The sequence below is a fragment of the Aplosporella prunicola genome (genome assembly GCF_010093885.1).
Source record: "Aplosporella prunicola CBS 121167 unplaced genomic scaffold K452scaffold_13, whole genome shotgun sequence".
NCBI lineage: Eukaryota > Fungi > Ascomycota > Dothideomycetes > Botryosphaeriales > Aplosporellaceae > Aplosporella > Aplosporella prunicola.
The window spans coordinates 373,548-390,612 of record NW_022983541.1 but is presented as its reverse complement, the minus strand read 5'-3'; the positions used below and the strand labels follow the sequence as shown (position 1 = coordinate 390,612).

The window sequence follows — 17,065 nt, the reverse complement described above, 5'->3', positions numbered from 1 at the left end:
CGCGGTCCGGTCTAGAGCCACCGCGTCACCTGACGACGTGTGCGCGCGTGTGTCTGCTGCCTACTGTACGGATTACCTCTCTAGGTATTGAAGCCACCTCTGCTTACCTACCTACCTACTCTACCCAACTACCACCAACAACAATGCTGTTACTTGACGTGCACGCTCTCGCCGACCCCCTCACCGACGAGCCACTCCCGCCCGCAGCCCTGCCCGGCCTCTTCCGTCGCCGCCACCAGCCTGAGCCGCCGGCAAAACGGCGGCGCATCGACCCGACAGAGGACAGCGCGTGCCTGGTGAGAGTACGCCTCCAACTGGTGCGTCTCCTTCGCTGTCCCCTGCCCGCAATCTCCTTGCACTAACCAGCCCTAGCGCTTTGCCGGAGCCTCGTTCCCTGCCGCGGCCCCAGACTCCACTGGTACTGGTAGGAGTAATGTTTTGCTCAAGTCGGCCTCCGATTTGCATTTGACTTTCTCTTCGCCCGACAAGCCTGCCACGGATGTCTGCGTCTCTTTTACGTCGCACCAGTTGTCACAACCGGCTCTGCTCCACCTGCAAGCCATCGCCAAAGTGGCTTCCCGGGACCTGTCAACCAGAAAGCCGGACCCGACGCCTCTGTGGTCCCGTGTCGTCTTGCTTCATCCGACATCCATCGAAAAAGACTTTTCCGTCACCAACGAGATCATTCTCGAAGCTCAACTTTTCTGGAAGCTCGGGCTCTTTAGCGAGAGAAAGTCTTCTAAGCGTCGGGGAGCGGACTTGGGGGCCGAGTTGCTCCGCACCTACTTTCCGCAGGAGTCGGAAGTCCAAACGTCATGGTTGGTCAAGGATTTCTACGATGTGGTTCACGTGCCGCCCATGGACTCTCAGGCCGTGCATGACATACCCGAAGGCCTCATGAGTTGTCAGTTATATCCATTTCAAGCCAGGACCGTCAATTGGTTGCTTGAACGGGAAAACTTCGATTTTGCGGACAAGAAGCCCCTGAACGTTGGTGAACGGTCTTCCCAAGAGCTCCCATTGTCATTCTATTCTGCTCGTGATTACGACGGCAGTCCATGTCTCGTTAGCCACCTCCGACGTATCGTGATCTCTGACATTACCGGCTTTCCCAAAGAAGAGGACGTCAGAGGAGGGATACTGGCAGAAGAGATGGGCTTGGGTAAAACTATTGAACTCGCCATGTTGATCTGCCTACATCGCCGAACACTGCATAAAAGGACGGTTTACGATGCTTATACTGATTCCGATGTCGCAGCGTCCGGAGCTACTCTCATAATCACTCCACCGTCCATTCTTGACCAATGGATGAACGAACTTAACCGCAATGCACCACATCTCAAGGTCCATCACTACAAGGGCATAGGAACGCTAAAGGAAGAGGATGAAGAACATGCCATCCAAGACTTACTCGGTTATGATGTTGTGTTGACGACATATAATATCCTGTCCCGCGAGATTCATTTCGCCAACACAGCACCATCCCGCGACCTTCGGTATGCAAAGGTCTACAAGCCTAGGCGCAGCCCTCTCGTCCAAATATCATGGTGGCGGTGTTGTTTGGACGAAGCCCAAATGATCGAAACCGGAGTCTCTGCAGCTGCTATAGTGGCTCGTCAGATACCCAGAATCAATGCTTGGGCCGTCTCCGGAACGCCGCTTCGAAAAAACTTGCATGATCTGTTCGGGCTTCTGATCTTTTTACGTCAAGAGCCTTTTTGTAGTAACAAGGCGCTCTGGGACTGCATTGACAAGCGCACTTTCAAAGAGCTCTTCAGCCGGATTGCTTTACGACATTCAAAGGACCAGATCCGACACGAGCTACACTTGCCACCTCAAAGGCGAATCATCATGCGCATGCCTTTTTCGGCCATAGAACAGGCCAACTACGATCAACTTCTGCAGCAGTTGCATGAGGAATGTGGATTGACCCCTGAAGGTGCTCCCGCACGTGAAGACTGCGATGTCAGTCCAGAGAGGCTTCGGCCCTGGTTAACTAGACTGCGACAAGTCTGCCTCCATCCCCAAGTAGGCGGAAGAAACAGACGAGCCTTGGGAAGAGGCAACGGACCTCTGCGCACAGTCAGAGAGGTTCTGGACGTCATGATTGAGCAGAACGACGTGCAAGTGCGAGCCGAGCAGCGCGATCATATTTTGGCGCAAGTGCAACGCGCACATATCATTTGCAACGCAAGGGATAATGTCCAGCGGAGCCAGCATGCGCTCGGTACATACATGTCAGCTTTGAATCAAGCTGAGTCAATTGTTGATGAGATCCGCCGGGAACTGGCCACGGAGGAAAGCACAACAGATGCCAAGCAATCCATTTTGGCAGGAAAGGGAGCCTCAGACAACTTCTCAGACGTTGAGGATCAGGATGACGAGCAATCAAAGCACACACGCAATGCTACATTGCGTAAGGCGCTTCGGTACGCCTTGGAAGTACAACACATATGCGCTTTTTTTGTTGCTACAGCCTACTATTTAACAAAAACGAACAAGGATCTCACTAAACCCGAAACAGAGGATTCTTTTGAGCTCTTAGAAGCTCAGTACTACGACAAGGCCAAGTCTATCCGCAAAGAACTTCTTCGGGAGAGCCATTCAAAGTCTGAAACAATCATGCGGAAAATAAGCCTTTCGAAAAACAAGGTAAGCAACTGCTTTCGTCTTGCAATTATGCATAGTATCTTCCAGAGATCAAGCCATCTGGTTGAACTGGACCTTCATTTTCTATCATGACCGGAGTCGTGGAGAATGAACAAATACATACGTTCAGATCCACTTTAAAAATCAGTCTCTACGCAAATTTGGATATGTTGTCAAGCGCTTCCAATTTCAAGACACGGCCCCTTGCAAATACCTACCTACTACCTTGGACGTTGGGGAGTTGCGACAGCTTAAGGGACCTTTGCATCTTGAGACAGCACAAGCTCTTCACAAACAGTCTTTATGCTTTTGCTTTCGAATCTGATGTCTTAATGGCACCGTTTAAAGCCCGTGTACTGAAACACTGCCAATTACTTCGGAAGACAGTCTTTGTTAACTCAGCTAACGGGCTGTCTAGGTTATAATCACTGCGATCACCGATTTTGAAGACTACGGTGGCATAGAAAGCCGCAGAGTCCTCGATAAATTGGACCATCTTGTGTCGATTATGGACAAACAAGGTCAAATGCTAGGTGATTTACGCGCGAACGTAGTTGCAACGTTGTTGCTGCCTCTTATTGATGAAGACGAAGGCAACGAGACGACTGGAGCCGAATACGAGGAATCTACGCAGGCGCAAGATAAACTACAAGTACACCTAACAGTACTTCGGGCTGTTCTTGCCGACAGAAATCTTGCACTTACAGGCCAACCGAACTACAAGATCCGTAAGGAAACTGAACACTCGCAAAATCAGGCGAAAGAGGGCAGGGGACCATGCCCAGAACTATTGTTGCGTTTATATGCTGAGCGGGACCGTCTGAAGCCGACGGTTGAGGGTGATTCTCTGCGGAGTGTCATCTCGGAGTTGAAGAGCATTGCAACTTCTCTGGATGGGTCTGCAGCAAATAAGAATACGAGAGCCATGGCAGAACTGGCTATCGTTGAAAAGCAACTCGATGAGATACAACGAGTCTCATCGCAAGAGTTGAAAAGGGTTTTGGAATTTGAGAAAGAACTGGAACTCTACCGCAATGGCATGAATGCGCGCGTGGAGTTCTATCGTCAGCTACAACACATTTCGGACACGGTTGCCCCTTACAAAGAAGACCTCGATGAGAACCTAGACCGAGCAGCGCTGGACGCGCAGGTTTTCAAGGAGAGCAAGGCTGCCGACCGAGTTGCCTCTCTCAAGACGAAGCAGAGATTTCTGCTCAATCTGAGGAAAGAGTCTGACGAACAGCAAGGGCCCCGTCTCTGCGTCATTTGCCAGTCTACCTTTGACCTTGGCGTGCTCACCGTCTGCGGACATCAGTTTTGCAAAGATTGCATAACGTTCTGGTATCGGGACCACAAAAACTGCCCGCTGTGCAAACGGAAGCTCTCCCTCAGGGATTTCTATGAAGTTTCGTTGAAAGGACAGGAGCTGCGTGCACATGAGGAATCGCAGCCGACGGCAAAGTCGAGTGTTGTTTCGGCGATGGCACATTCGTCCATTTACTCGGAAATGAGCCAGGCCGCGGTCGACGAGATCAAAGCAGTAGAGCTTGAGGCATCGTTCGGCACAAAGATCGACACGCTTTGCAAACACATTCTCTGGATCCGTGAGAGTGATCCGGGCTCTAAGTCGATAGTATTTTCGACTCATGGCGACTTCTTCACGGTGCTCCAAGACGCATTCCGGAAGTTCAAGATTGGCTTCTCAAGCGTGGGGCAAAAGGGCGGCACGGAGAGATTCAAGGCCGACGTGGCCATAGAGGCGTTCCTCTTGGACGCGAAGACGGACGCGTCGGGCCTCAACCTCACGTGCGCGACGCACGTGTTCATCTGCGAGCCGCTGATCAACACGGCAATTGAGCTGCAGGCGATAGCGCGGGTGCACCGGATCGGGCAGCAGCGGGCGACGACGGTGTACTGCTACATAGTGGCGGGGTCGGTCGAGGAGCGGATATACGCGCTGTCGGTGGAGCGGCGCACGGCGCACCTGCAACGGGTCGACGAGCGGGCGGTCGAGGCGGCTGAAGCACTGGAGCTGCAGCAGGCGCCCAACGTGCGGGCGCTGGTGGAGAAGAAGGGCGGCGGCGAGGTGGTGGGCCGCGACGACGTCTTTAGGATCCTCTTTGGCGCGTAGTTGGACTAGGCACGAGAATGCAGATTGGCGAGAGGCTTGGCGAGGCTTGTTTGTGCACCCGTCACCCGTTCTCGCCTTCCCCAGAGCCCAGAGCCCACCAACCCCTCGCACCCCCCCAAGCTTATATACGCCCCCTGCCCTCTCCCGCCCTCCTGTTCCACCGCCTCTTCTCGTCGCCTTGGCATCTGCATCAGGATCATGTGAGAGAGCATGCCTCCCACCACGGCCCGCCCCCCGTCGACGTCACTGTTCGCGCGCATCAAGTCGCCCTTTGGCCCAAAGGCCCGCAGCCTCGCCGAGTACTACATCAAGCCCGACGACCCCCACCGCCAATACTCGCCCGGCGACTGCATCACCGGCTGCGTTGTCCTCAGGGTCGTCAAGCCCATCCGCGTCACCCACATTGTCGTCTCGCTCCATGGCTTCGTCCAGGTCTACAAGGCCCCCAACTCGCCCGGCGACGGCTACCGTGCCCACTATGCCTCGATAGCATCGGGAAGGGGGAGCCGCGTTGGCGGCTATTTCGGCAACGGCTTCGCCTCGCTGTTCGAGGATGAGGTCGTCCTCTGCGGTGAGGGCCGCCTTGGCGAGGGCACCTACCAGTTCAACTTCGAACTCGTCTTCCCTAGCAAAGGCCTCCCCAGCAGCATAGACGTAGGACCATGCTCCTCTCGCCACTGCCTCCGCTAACCTGTCGACAGTTTGAGAGAGGCACCATATCCTACATGTTAACTTCCACCGTGACACGGCCCACCACCATCATGCCGACAACTTCGTGCGATAGGAAGGTCTACCTTCTCGAGAATGTCGACATCGCTCCTCTTTTCCGGCCAAAGCCACGGGTGGTCACCCTGGAGCGCGTATCACGCCGTTCAAAAGCAAAGAGCAAGGTCAAGAAAGGCGTGTCGTCGAGTACAGACCATACAGCAGCCCTGACGCCTACGGATTATTCAAGGAGCAGCCGGGTATCCGAGTTGGGCAGTACTGTTGACGATGTAGAGGCTCCAGGGAGCCCCGCGCCAAGCGACACTAGCTTCGACAGTCATTTAAGCAGTAGCGGTGCCGGCTCGTCCAACGGATCCAATGCAAAAGGTCCAGATCTTGGCACGGCTAGTGCCGGAAAACCAGCTCTGGGCGACAAGCATCCCATCACAGCGACGATAGAACTCTTGAAGGCTGGTTTTCTCCGTGGCGATACCATACCGCTCAAAATCTCTATAAAGCATACCAAGCATTTTCAGAATCTCCGCGGCATCATTGTTACACTTTATCGACAGGCGCGTGTGGACATGCACCCTGCCATTCCTGTCGTCATGAACGCCAAAGGTGAAAAAGTACAGAACGAGGACTACTACCCCAAGTCGAAGACAGGCCTAGGAGGTCTGTCTCTTTCCTCTGCTGGATCGACGCATGTCTATCGGAAAGACCTTTCCCAGTCATTTGCACCCCTCGTCGTGGACCCGCGCACACGTACTGCAGAGGTCAAGGCCGTTGTGCGCGTTCCGGACGACGCCTTTCCAACCATCACCACTGTTCCTGGGGCAATGATCAGTTTCAAATATTACGTTGAGGTGGTTGTTGATTTGCAGGGAAAGCTTACCGGCCTCGACAAATACTTCTCAAACTCGGGCATGATGCTAGGTGTACCCGCATCATATAGCAATGCTCCGGCGACCGGCCGAGCCGAGGAAGCCACTGCCAGTGTCTACGCCGCTTGGGGAGGCCACTTTCTGGACACGGAACCGCTTCGGAGAGACAAGGGAGTTGTATCTTGTGTGTTTGAAGTCATCGTCGGTACCAAAGACAGCGATCGACGTAAAGGGAAGCGTAAAGCCGATCCAGGGACTGAGTTCGAGCAAACACCCACTGAAGCAGAAATCCACGACGCACAGCCCAGTGACGAGGATAATCTAACTAGACACATTGTCTTATATTCAGACCACACACCCCAGTATGAGGCTGCGCAACGCGACAACCAGTCTGCGTACCCTCGCCCTGAGTCGGTCGACGAAGATAGCCTACCTGAAAAAGAACGCCTACGCCGTACAGAAATGCGCCTTCTACCCAGTCAGCCCCCCCAGGGCGAGGCTTCCAGTGTGGCTGCCCTGCATACACCTTCTGCGCCAATTCTAACAGAGCATGATGCACCAGCGCAGCTAGCATACCGTCTGCATGCGGCACCTGTTGCTGATGATTCGGTTGCCGCGGGTCCCTCTGCTCCTCCGTTGTCTGCACTCGACGACAATGCCGGCGAAATGCGACAGTCACATGCGCCATGCTATGAGGAACAGCAAAGCCCACAGGCAACGCATCAAGGCATGTCTTCCGCTACAGATGACAAGCATGAATTGCAACGGCGCAGATTAGAAATGGAGCGAAGTTCTCCCCAAAACGATCCTGAGGGAGACTTGGAGGCGGGGAGAGAACAGGCTAATGTTTCATCGATTGCCCTTACCCCGACCGCGCCTATATTCACAGAAGGGTATGTTTTATCTGCTGAACATTCGATTGATTTGCCGAGATACGAGCGGTGATTGGGATTGCGGCGTTCTGGCGTGTTTTTCTTGGGAAATCGATTCTTGGCGCATGATTTTGTCGGCTTTTGGAATTTAGCTGTTCTGCATGGGCTCTGGTTTGGTTTGTTGATACCCTAGCCCGGCCATGGTGGCATGGGCTTGCAATATGATTGGGGAATGACGAGAACGGAGCATATCACTAGCGTTGTGGAGTCTGCTCGGAAACTATGTACGGAGTTGCTTGTAATGGTCACAAGTCGAGTCAGTAAACTTCTCACTTGTCACTGAACTAGCTGATCCATTCATTCATCAGTGATTCGGCTGGGGGATGGCCACATCTGAACAAGAGGTGTTCTCCCGCTTCCTTGCGTTGTTTTCATCTTAGTCGACAAATCTGAAGGCCTGCAAGCACAAGGATATCTGCACTGCTGGTCCACCAATTGCAATGCTAGGTCAGTTCTTTTGCTGTCCTGACCCGTCCACATCGAAGAGGCATACGACCAGTCAAGGCCAAGCTCTCTACCCATCATCGGTCGGATTTGCGTAAATGAACTGACATATAGCTGGTACCAAGAGAAAAAGTTGGTTGGCTGTGGACATGCCTGACCAACGGCTTGATTGGAGACAATGTAGGGAGCGGGGCAGACAGACGATTGGTCAAGCGAGCCCACGGCCACGGCGCTTAGACGCACGATCTTCGCTCGTGCTAATTATGGAGCCACCGTTGTGATTCGTTAGCGGCTGTTCTGTTCTTTACTCCAACTCCATCTCGAAGCATCAGTGGAACCCCCACCCAATCCGGGAAAAGTTTGTGGGACTCAGTGATGCAGAGAGGTACTGTCATTGCATGTCCACACAGACCTTTCAAAGGGGGAAAATGCAAGAAAACAGAGCAGTAGTATTTACATCCCAACCTCTTATTGGATCCAGCTTTCTCATTCCTGGTGGCTGGGATGACAGTGAAAAAAGGAAAAGAGAAAAAAAAAAAAAAAGAGGGGAAACCCAATAGCGCCTATTTTCGCGCTCTTTTTTACACAAGTCCAATGGATTGCAGGCCGCCACCGATCCGATATCCCGTCGGCATTTCATGACACTATCGTTAAGGGCGGGGAAACGCTCGTGCTACAGAACTCCAAAATGTCCAATAAAAAAGGGAGCGCCAAGTTTCGTTCGTGAGTGCCATTAATTCGTTGTAAGCCTCCTCTAGACCCAATGAAAAACACCAAGGCTATTGCATTATGAGAAATATGGTGGTTGGCTGATAAGAAAAGAGAAGTGATCGCACCAGGTCCGGCACCGAACCCTGCCCGGAGAATGGAAAGCGTTCCTCGTGGGACGTCGGAAGTGCGTAGATCGTGTTGATCGCGAGCGCGGCGCATCGCTTTCTCGGCGAGGCATGGTTAAGCGATCGCGCAAGGCTGCATGCTGGCCATAGCAAGCGGCGGAGTAGGTGGAGAAGTGTAGCCATGCGGCGTAGCCGGGTCGTGCGTAGGCATAGGCCCAGAGAAGAGGTTCCATGTTCAGGTAATGGACCGAATAGAGGCGTGACCCGGAACTACTTGATTCGTCGCCGCTTGCCCTTGGGCGCAGGATCCAGTTGCGCAACGTTGCTTGCTTCGAGCGGGGAGCGGGAGTAGGTCACTGTCCGCGTGACGACTTGTCTAACGCTAACTGCGCGCGTCGAGCTGCCGTCCCTGGCTTTGCCGTCTAAGCTCCAGACGCCGGGGCTCAAGGCCGCGCTGTAGGGCGAGTGCAGCGAATGGGCACTCATGGGAGAGCGGAGGCCCGCAGAGAATGGGCTCTGAGGAATGCGTAGACGAGGAGTGCGGGCAGAGAGGGGCCGTGGGAAAGGCGAAGGCGGCGGGACTGTCACTCGCATGTCGCTGCGGGCAGACGAAGGGGCAGGAGCGGAAACGGGAGCGGAAACGGGAGCGGGATCGGGCTTGGAACAGCTGCTTGCCCTCGAGGAAGGCTGCGAGGTTGCGGGCGAGTCTGGCTTGTCGGCAAAGGAGAAGGAGGCGCTGGTGGACGTCGGGGCCGGGCTCATGAGGGCGAGAAAGTCGACGTAGGCCGGCGGGGGCGTAATGGGCGTCTTCTCGCCGTCATCGCGCTTGAGGAGCGAGGGGCTGCACAGCTCGGAGGGGTAGGTGGCCGAGACGGGCGTCTTCAAGGGCGGCAGGACGGGCTTTGCGGTAGAGGTGGCCATGGTGGTGGAGGAGTGGGCGAGTGAAGCATCATCATCATGGCGGGCGGTAGAGGTAGTTTATGTGTGCCGTCGCAGCTGGCGGGGCTCTGGTTGGCGCCGGTCGGGTGAAACGCGCGGGCAGCGCTGATTCGGCGGGCGTAGGCGCGCGACTAGACGCCCGCCGCTATCTACCAATCACCCCGTCGCCCACTGCGATCGTGGGGTGCTGGGCCAGCCGCGAGGCCAGGCATGCGTGCTGCCCGAAAAACACCTTGCCTGCTATCCGCCGCGTCTTCGCCAGCGTCACAAAGGGCTCCTCGTCCCGCCGCGCCGTCTGCTGGTCGATGCACACCATCTGGCAGCGGCGGCAAGCCCCCAACAGCTCCAGCTGCTGCTGGCCTATCTGCACCCCATGCCATCCGTCTTCGGCGTACGCTTGCTCGCGCCCAGGCGCCCGCTCCGCCAGCACTATGTTGGCGCGAAACACCTCCGCTGCCGCCGCCTTGCCGCCGTGCGCCTTGATCTGCTCGTTCAGCCGGTTGAGGCTCGACCGCGACACGATGAGGATTGGGCTTTCGTTCGACAGGAGAATCGGCCGCTCGACCTCCGGGAAGGCCCCTGGCATCTGGCGCTGCTGCAGATGCGCCTTCGAGTGCCGCGCAGATGCTCCTGCCGCTGGGAACCGCGCCAGTTGGCAACCAACTCCCAGCACTTGGCTGAAGAAGCCGTTGATCCTGGCCGACGAGTACCTCTGGGCGCTTACCACGTCCCCGCAGACTCGCGTCGTGGGCTGCTTGACCTGGCCGGCTTCTGGGAAATACGAAGGATCCGCCGACAGAGGCACGCTGATCTCGTCGCTGCTGCCAGCATAGCGTACTCGCAGGCAGCCCTGTTCGAGGTCGATGGTCGGTCGTAGCAGAGCCATTTTTGGATAGCGCTTTTGGCTCAGGGCTGCGCCGGTGCCTTGATGCACCAAGCACCACTCCCGGTCCCAAACAAGGCCTTCCTCGCGAACTTCCCACGCTACGCCCGAAGGCACTTTCCACCCGGCGCAGCTTTTGATGGGGTACACAGTCAAGCTCTCTACAAAGAACGGGCTGGTACGCAGCGAAACCTCGTCGACCACTGGGCTCCGTGGCATTGGTGCCACGCTCGTTTCCAAGAAGAACTCTTGCACAAAACCAACAAAGGCATCCACGTCATCAACGGTGCTGGAGGCTCCTAGACTGACGCGTATCATTCCAGTGGGCTTGCCACCCATGATGTCGTTCTCATTGCCGCATCGCTGGCCAGCAGAAAAGTTTTGCTTCATCTCCCATGGCGACAGGCTGAGAGAGGAGGCGATTCCGCCAGGGTTACACAGCCCTCCAGTCCTCAGGTGTATGTTCTTGACAGACGCCAGCTTCTCTACCTCGAAATTGCTGGTCCAGACTCCTAGACTGTTCCGAATATTAAAGGCAACAATCGGACCCTGTTTGGAAGGATCGCCATAGTCGGAAGATCGATTGGTATACAGTTCGCAGACAAGCGAACCGTTGGCATGCCGCAAGGCGGATAGACCTTCGTATAGTCTTTTCGCTAGAAATGCGGTATGGCGCGAAATTTGCTCAAGTGACCCAAAGAGCTCACGCTGTACATCCATGGCGGAGTGAAGAGCCAAGATGTTATGAATCGGCAACGTGCCATCTTCCAGTTGGTCATGAAGCGATTCCGTCTTTTTTGCATGCCACTGTTCCTTCAGACATACCACCATGTCCACGGTACCGCCCCCAAAGTAGCGTCTCTTTCCAAAAATATGCCCAGCGGCTTTTCGTATTACGAGTGCTCCGAGATCCGGAAAGCCAAAAATCTTATACAAGCTGAGGACTGTGAAGTCCGGGGCTGTCTCGGGATTGCTAAGATCCAAAGGCGATGTAGAGAGCAAGGCCGCCGCATCGAGCAGAGTGAACGCCGCCCGGGAGTCACCTCTGGTCGGAAACCGGACCATTTTACACCAATCAAGCGGCAGGCGACGTCCGTTCATGTTTGACTGGGCCGGGTAAGCGAACAGAACCGGCGAGGAAGCTGTAATCTTCAGATGTTGCTCGTGTTGTAGCCACTCATTAGCATCATCATCAGAGGCAAGGCATATATGTTCCCTTGCCACTTCGCGCACACCGACGAGACTCGTGTGGCAATCTTTATGGTAAGCGTAGGAAAACCCCCCTGGCTGTTCGCGAAATGCCTCTGCGACCAACTTGACTCCAGCAGTTGTATTCGCTACGAACACCACATCAAAGTCTTCTGGGTCTGCATGAAACATTTGTAGAAGGCGCAGCCTGGCGTCATCGATGCGGCGTGCGGAGAGCTGCGAAGGATGGGAGGCGGAATGTGGATTGCCATAGAGGTTGGAGATCAAGTCAGCAGAGAAGCGTTCAATCAACGATTTCGGATACAAAGCAGTTCCGGCATGGTCGAGGTAGATGGAACCTGAGGCGGTGGGTTAGCAGGCGGCGGCGAAGAAGGAGAGACCATTCTGACCTCCTAACATGGGATACTCTCTCCGGCGCATGTCCTCCACAGCTCTGTTATACCCACAGCTGGTATTTCCCTCCATGCTGCATACTGGCATTATCGCAAGGGCACGAATATCGCGGCGAATCAGCCGTGGTCACAGAAGAAACTCGACAAGTGCGAGGAGCAGTCCATAGATCTTGACGGCAACTGGGGGCAAGCTGGTCGGTGTTTAAGCTTGACGCCCGTCAGGGTCTCGGCGCGCTCCGATAAGCACGGCTCCACGGGTGGATCGGGATGGGTGGGGTCTGCGAACATCAAGGCAAGTCGTCGACGTCGTTGGGGTTCTCGAAGTCAGACAAGAGTGGTGGCGCCTGAGCCAAGCGTGGGGTTAAGTTACTGTATCCCTACTCGTACTTGAGCCCTCGGCCCTATCGACGCTCAGACCATGCATCATTTGCACTGCTCATCCCACCAATGCTCCATAGTAGAGTAGATTTTGTTTATCGCATACGAGCAAGCTGCTAAGCCCACGAACAGAGCCATCCTCGCAAGTCATTGTCGGACACAGCTATCTAGCTACCTTACGCCCTCTTGTCGCTCACGTCTCCACGTAGCTGTAGCTAACCCTTGTTCGCAACGTCACTATCGACTAGACGCTTTAACGCAGTCCTGCGATAGTTGTGTGGGCCATAGATGGCTGGGGTGTTATCATCATCAGTCGTCTCAACTGCTAAATCTGCGGTTCTGCTCCTAGTGGCGGGGTTGTGGCGCGACACAAGGCCGAAAGGTCGAGCTACGCGGGCAGGAGTAGAAGATGCACGCAGCGTTCCTTCATTCGAGTGAGTATAACTGCAATTGCTGCCATTCTTGCAGTAGCCTGTAGCCCAGTATCGACACGTGACTGGAGAGCGGTGGTCGCTATAGAGAGTCAGCCATCTATAAGCCACTGTAGTGAAATGAGTAAAAAGACTTTACTTACTGTTGCAATCTCATACTACCCGGACTACCACTGACAGCGGAGACAGTTGAACCGACTTCGTCTCTGGTCGCCGTGGTCTCGAGGTGTGCCTGTGCATACATATCGGAAAGTAGCGAGGTAATGGCATCTATACAGAACATTAACACAATTCGAGATAGACATAGTCTAAAGTATTTGGATTCCTCAAGAGCTCTATAAATATATATGCAGCTCGGATCTGATCCACCTTGTAGTTTAATCAAGGTGTTACTCTTGAACTGATGGCTTACCCGATCTCATAGCACCAGCTAAGCGCACAGTGACTGGCCAACCAAAGAGCCTCTCATCTTGCATCCAAGCGACAATATGGGTCGCTTCCTGGGGATCCCTGACATCGACTAAGGCGTAGCCCAGGCGACCGTTCGACCGGTTGAAAACGGTAACGCTTTCACTGTAGTACAATATAATCAGTTTGTTCTCCACCTACGCACATCCAGTCACTATAGTACTTACATTGATTTGTCATCGGTGTTTGCTTTCTTCTGAAGAAGTTCACGGATGTCTGCCTCCGTTGTAGCAGCTGGCAGGTTGCTCAGGCAGAGACGTCTATTTGCGTTGACGAAAAAACGCTTCAATTCTTCCGCGTGATCAGTACTGGATGGAGTCGACGGCATGCTCCGAACATCTGGCTGGGAGGGCTTGTGGTTCTGGTCTTGAGTGACATTGGAATTGCGACTAATGAAGGATGTTCCAGCTACTCCAGATTTAGCCGTCTCTTTGGCCTCACGAACTGGGAGCTCTTTCTCGGTCTTCGTGCCGTTTTCTTCCGTGACACGATGATGGACGCTGTCTTCGGATTCCTTGGCCATTTTGACATCTTTGGCATGGTGAGAAATATCTTCTGAAACTGGAGGAGTGCATGATTGAACTATCGGGGATGCGAGGCTTGCGGCAGGATTAGCTGAAATCGCCGAGTCGATTCCTTCTCCAGTAGGCATAGCTGAGACAATCTTAACGGCGCCACGCTTCGCTATCTTCTCTTTGGAAGGCGGCTTGTACGTTTGCCCAAGCAAAGAATTGTTAGACGCCGAGGCACGGCTCTTGCTCTGTGAGGGAACAGCAGTTGATGCGAAAAGGAGGCCTGGACCGCGGACAGTGTTGGACGCGGTAATAGATGGTGTGGTAGATTCATTCGCGCCCTTGTGCCCATGGGGTGGGTTCGGCAGCTTTGGAGCATGAACGGAGCCTCGAAGGAATCCAGCTTTCGGTCCAAGAGGAAGGTGAGGCAAGTTAGGTAATCCAGTACCTAAAAGAGTCTTTGCACCTGACTGAAGCAATTGAGTTGAAGGGTGCACAGATTGCTGCGAGCTGTTGGCATGTTCCGTATCAGGGTTCGTCCGATCGGCCTTGGGCATGGGAGAGATGGTGGTCGAGCGATTAGTGGATTCTGCTTTGGATTTTTATTAGTGACATGTAGTTAAAAAAAAAAAAAAAAAAAGGTACTTTGTCATCTTGCCGTTGACGGTAGCCACCTGAGCGGTGCTAGTAGCTTGATTTCCAACGTTTGAGGCCGCCAGACAGAGCTGGAGCCGCTGGATCTCAGTACGCATATTCACGAACTCCTTCTCCCAGTTGCTTTGTGGAAGCGACGACATTTCTTCAAGGTGTTTGGTGGTCGAAACGTGGTTTTCGGTTGAAACAGACGAGCTTGACTTCACGCAGTGCGATGTGGTATCGGCGTCGTTGGTGTTTCCCGCAAGCCCAGCACGCACGCGTGCTGGGGGACGGGAGTGATGAGGAGCTGCGACAGATGGGTCAGTAAGCGTTGGGCTACGCAGGACGCGTTGAGAAAAACCTCGCACCTGGCCTGGTGGGTTGAGGACCGGGAGAAGGCTCCAAGCCAGTAGGCACACGAGGGCGATTGCCGTGAGGGATGATTGAGCGCGGCATGCTGCCTCCACATAAACAGTGGGAGGGCAGCACTTACCGCGAGCCGCCGCAGAACTTGTCTTGTCTTGGCCGAGACAGGTTGCGATGTTCCGGTGTGCTTGGTCGAGACCTAGGGAGGAAGGAAAACAAAGGAAAAGGACTTGGAGGGCAGGTCGCGCCTTCCTCAACTGACACCAGACGCGGCTTCTTCAAGAAGCAGTCACATGCCGAGCTACCTGAAGGACGCTCTTTCCAAACTGGCAATGTCTTGTCACCCGTTTGAATCTTGTGCCCATCTACCTAGGTAGTTACCCGCATAAGCGGCCGGCCCTACTTTTGAAACAAGCAAGTGACTAAGTAGTATCATGGAAGTGACCGGGCATGTCCTAGCAACTATGCGGGACGTCGTGCTGCGAGTGGGAACCGCCATGAGCTTATCACCCGTGCTTAAGTTGTTCATAAAGAGAAGGGGACGGCGTACAGGCCAACGACACTAAATGTCGAAATGCACATGCAGTTTTACCCGGTATGTGTAAGACCGTTGGGTAGTCTGTAGTTCCCTATTCAGGGTAAGTCGCCTGCCATCAGCTCTCCATCATGTTTTTCGACCTCGTCCACCCACACCAAGTCCCCACTTCATTGTTTCTTCTTTCCTTCCTTGCCCTTCCGTTTCTCCCCCGCTACCCTATCCATTTCAGCAATCTCAGCGTCCTCTTTGCGCTGCGCATACCATTGCCCAGCTTGAAGAACAAGGACACCAACCAGGACCAAGGCGAGAATAGTGTTACTGGCTGCCAACACCCTCAGGCTGTCCTCTCGGCCGATATACTCCTCTTCAATAGCGCCGGCCTCCTTTGCTTCGCCCTCGATAATGTCACTCTGACCGTAAATGCCGGCAGTCACCACCCTCAAGCCCTTGACAATGTTGGTGATGTAGACAATCACTCCGCACATGTATAGAACCAAGCTGGCGCCATCGAACAACATGTTGGCCTCAGAGGGCTTGTACAGCTTCGAGACAAAGCCGAGAAGACCAGTGCCAATGACGATGTGCAGGATGCGGCTGATGATGGGCGGTGAAGCATGCAGGAACCGCAAATGGTTTTCAAGCAGCTTGAAATACATCTCGCGCGTGTCGGGCGGCTGAGGCGCGTGCCAAAGAACGTTGTAGTCGTAGGGAAATGAGGAGAAAAGAATGCCGAGGAAGAAGCATGTCGCTGCGCATTTTTAGTACGTGTTAACTGGAAACGTCAGAAGCAAAAGGTACATACGCCCAATGATCAGGAAGGTCGCGAAAGAGTTCGGCTTTGCGCCCATGTTTCCGTTTCCGAGTGATCAATTTGATACTGATAGATACACTTTTTCCTCGCAGCGCAAACTGCACTCGACGGATGCAACCTGTCGGGTTTAGGTCGCGCTTGGTAAAGAAGCTCTGAAGTACTGGACAGTCTCCGCGCTAGGTGGGTAAGTGACGCGCTGTTGGATGGGAGATGATGCGAATGGCATCGAGCGACGTTGGTGTACTGGTGATAAGCTGCGGAGATCTCCGGTGGAGCGGCTTGGCTCGAGCGTACAGGGTGTAGGCACCGTGGCACGTCGGATGGAACGGGGCCGCTGTGGGGTAAGAAATCTCGTTGCCGCAGGTCTTCATACTTGTAGAGGCAACGATTACTACGACTCAGATGCCTAGACACTGAAGTAGGGCGGACGTTACTGTGTACGTACTCCTCTATATAGTCATATCCCCATCTGAGCTTCGCATGAAAAGTATGAAGTACAAGATTACTACTGACGTCCGTTACCGTAAAGCGAGATTCACCACCTAACGAGATATTAACGCTTATAATGTCCTTCGAAGCTGGCTATTTAGATTCCATTTAGATTATACCACGTAGGCCTCCTGGTCTAGATAAATTAAACTAATAAGCTAACTTCGCTAAATGGTAAACTTCGCTTATAGGTAAGATATATTATCGGCTATTTACTGAGATACACATATTTCTTCGAATTTTTTCTGAGATACACATACTTAAAAAGTCTCTCTGAGATACACATATTTTTATATATTTCGCTTGTAAATAAATATATTATAGTATATTATAAAAAACATGTCTATCTTAGAAAAAAAATTTAAAAAATATGTGTATCTTAGAAATATATTTAAGAAGATATATATATCTCAGAAATTATTTCGAAAAAAA

At 53.6% G+C, this 17,065-nt stretch overlaps 6 protein-coding genes across 6 annotated transcripts; 2 read left to right on the top strand and 4 right to left on the bottom strand.

The window, feature by feature from the left end:
• The first annotated feature begins 138 nt into the window (after nt 1-138).
• K452DRAFT_287641 (uncharacterized protein) lies at nt 139-4,864 on the top strand. The gene is made up of 3 exons (XM_033540514.1): nt 139-317; nt 373-2,652; nt 3,068-4,864. Exons 1-3 carry the CDS (start codon nt 144-146, stop codon nt 4,778-4,780), a joined length of 4,167 nt encoding a protein of 1,388 aa, XP_033397397.1. The 5' UTR covers nt 139-143; the 3' UTR covers nt 4,781-4,864.
• Nucleotides 4,865-4,888: 24 nt separating this feature from the next.
• Nucleotides 4,889-7,553, top strand: K452DRAFT_250417 (uncharacterized protein). The gene is made up of 2 exons (XM_033538177.1): nt 4,889-5,434; nt 5,482-7,553. Exons 1-2 carry the CDS (start codon nt 4,991-4,993, stop codon nt 7,312-7,314), a joined length of 2,277 nt encoding a protein of 758 aa, XP_033397396.1. The 5' UTR covers nt 4,889-4,990; the 3' UTR covers nt 7,315-7,553.
• Nucleotides 7,554-8,851: 1,298 nt separating this feature from the next.
• On the bottom strand, nt 8,852-9,502 carry K452DRAFT_298355 (uncharacterized protein; the record flags this gene model as incomplete). The annotated part of the gene is made up of 1 exon (XM_033542116.1): nt 8,852-9,502. One exon carries the CDS (start codon nt 9,500-9,502, stop codon nt 8,852-8,854), a length of 651 nt encoding a protein of 216 aa, XP_033397395.1.
• Nucleotides 9,503-9,658: 156 nt separating this feature from the next.
• On the bottom strand, nt 9,659-12,345 carry K452DRAFT_351214 (uncharacterized protein). Its single transcript, XM_033545705.1, has 2 exons — nt 12,002-12,345; nt 9,659-11,950 (listed from the first exon to the last, which is right to left on the bottom strand). Exons 1-2 carry the CDS (start codon nt 12,090-12,092, stop codon nt 9,666-9,668), a joined length of 2,376 nt encoding a protein of 791 aa, XP_033397394.1. The 5' UTR covers nt 12,093-12,345; the 3' UTR covers nt 9,659-9,665.
• Nucleotides 12,346-13,299: 954 nt separating this feature from the next.
• K452DRAFT_32201 (uncharacterized protein) lies at nt 13,300-14,443 on the bottom strand. The gene has a single exon (XM_033544457.1). The coding sequence runs from the start codon at nt 14,348-14,350 to the stop codon at nt 13,445-13,447; it is 906 nt and encodes a 301-aa protein (XP_033397393.1). The 5' UTR covers nt 14,351-14,443; the 3' UTR covers nt 13,300-13,444.
• Nucleotides 14,444-15,500: 1,057 nt separating this feature from the next.
• Nucleotides 15,501-16,181, bottom strand: K452DRAFT_326769 (uncharacterized protein; the record flags this gene model as incomplete). Its single annotated transcript, XM_033544866.1, has 2 exons — nt 15,501-16,081; nt 16,136-16,181. The coding sequence occupies 2 exons, from the start codon at nt 16,179-16,181 to the stop codon at nt 15,501-15,503; spliced, it is 627 nt and encodes a 208-aa protein (XP_033397392.1).
• Nucleotides 16,182-17,065: the final 884 nt, after the last annotated feature.

Coding starts and splice junctions, on each gene's coding strand:
- K452DRAFT_287641 (XM_033540514.1), top strand. CDS start 144: ATGCTGTTACTTGACGTGCACGCTCTCGCCGACCCCCTCACCGACGAG. Junction 318..372: donor TGAGAGTACGCCTCCAACTG/GTGCGTCTCCTT, acceptor AACCAGCCCTAG/CGCTTTGCCGGAGCCTCGTT. Junction 2,653..3,067: donor TAAGCCTTTCGAAAAACAAG/GTAAGCAACTGC, acceptor CGGGCTGTCTAG/GTTATAATCACTGCGATCAC.
- K452DRAFT_250417 (XM_033538177.1), top strand. CDS start 4,991: ATGCCTCCCACCACGGCCCGCCCCCCGTCGACGTCACTGTTCGCGCGC. Junction 5,435..5,481: donor GCCTCCCCAGCAGCATAGAC/GTAGGACCATGC, acceptor ACCTGTCGACAG/TTTGAGAGAGGCACCATATC.
- K452DRAFT_351214 (XM_033545705.1), bottom strand. CDS start 12,092: ATGCCAGTATGCAGCATGGAGGGAAATACCAGCTGTGGGTATAACAGA. Junction 11,951..12,001: donor AGAGTATCCCATGTTAGGAG/GTCAGAATGGTC, acceptor CCACCGCCTCAG/GTTCCATCTACCTCGACCAT.
- K452DRAFT_32201 (XM_033544457.1), bottom strand. CDS start 14,350: ATGCCCAAGGCCGATCGGACGAACCCTGATACGGAACATGCCAACAGC.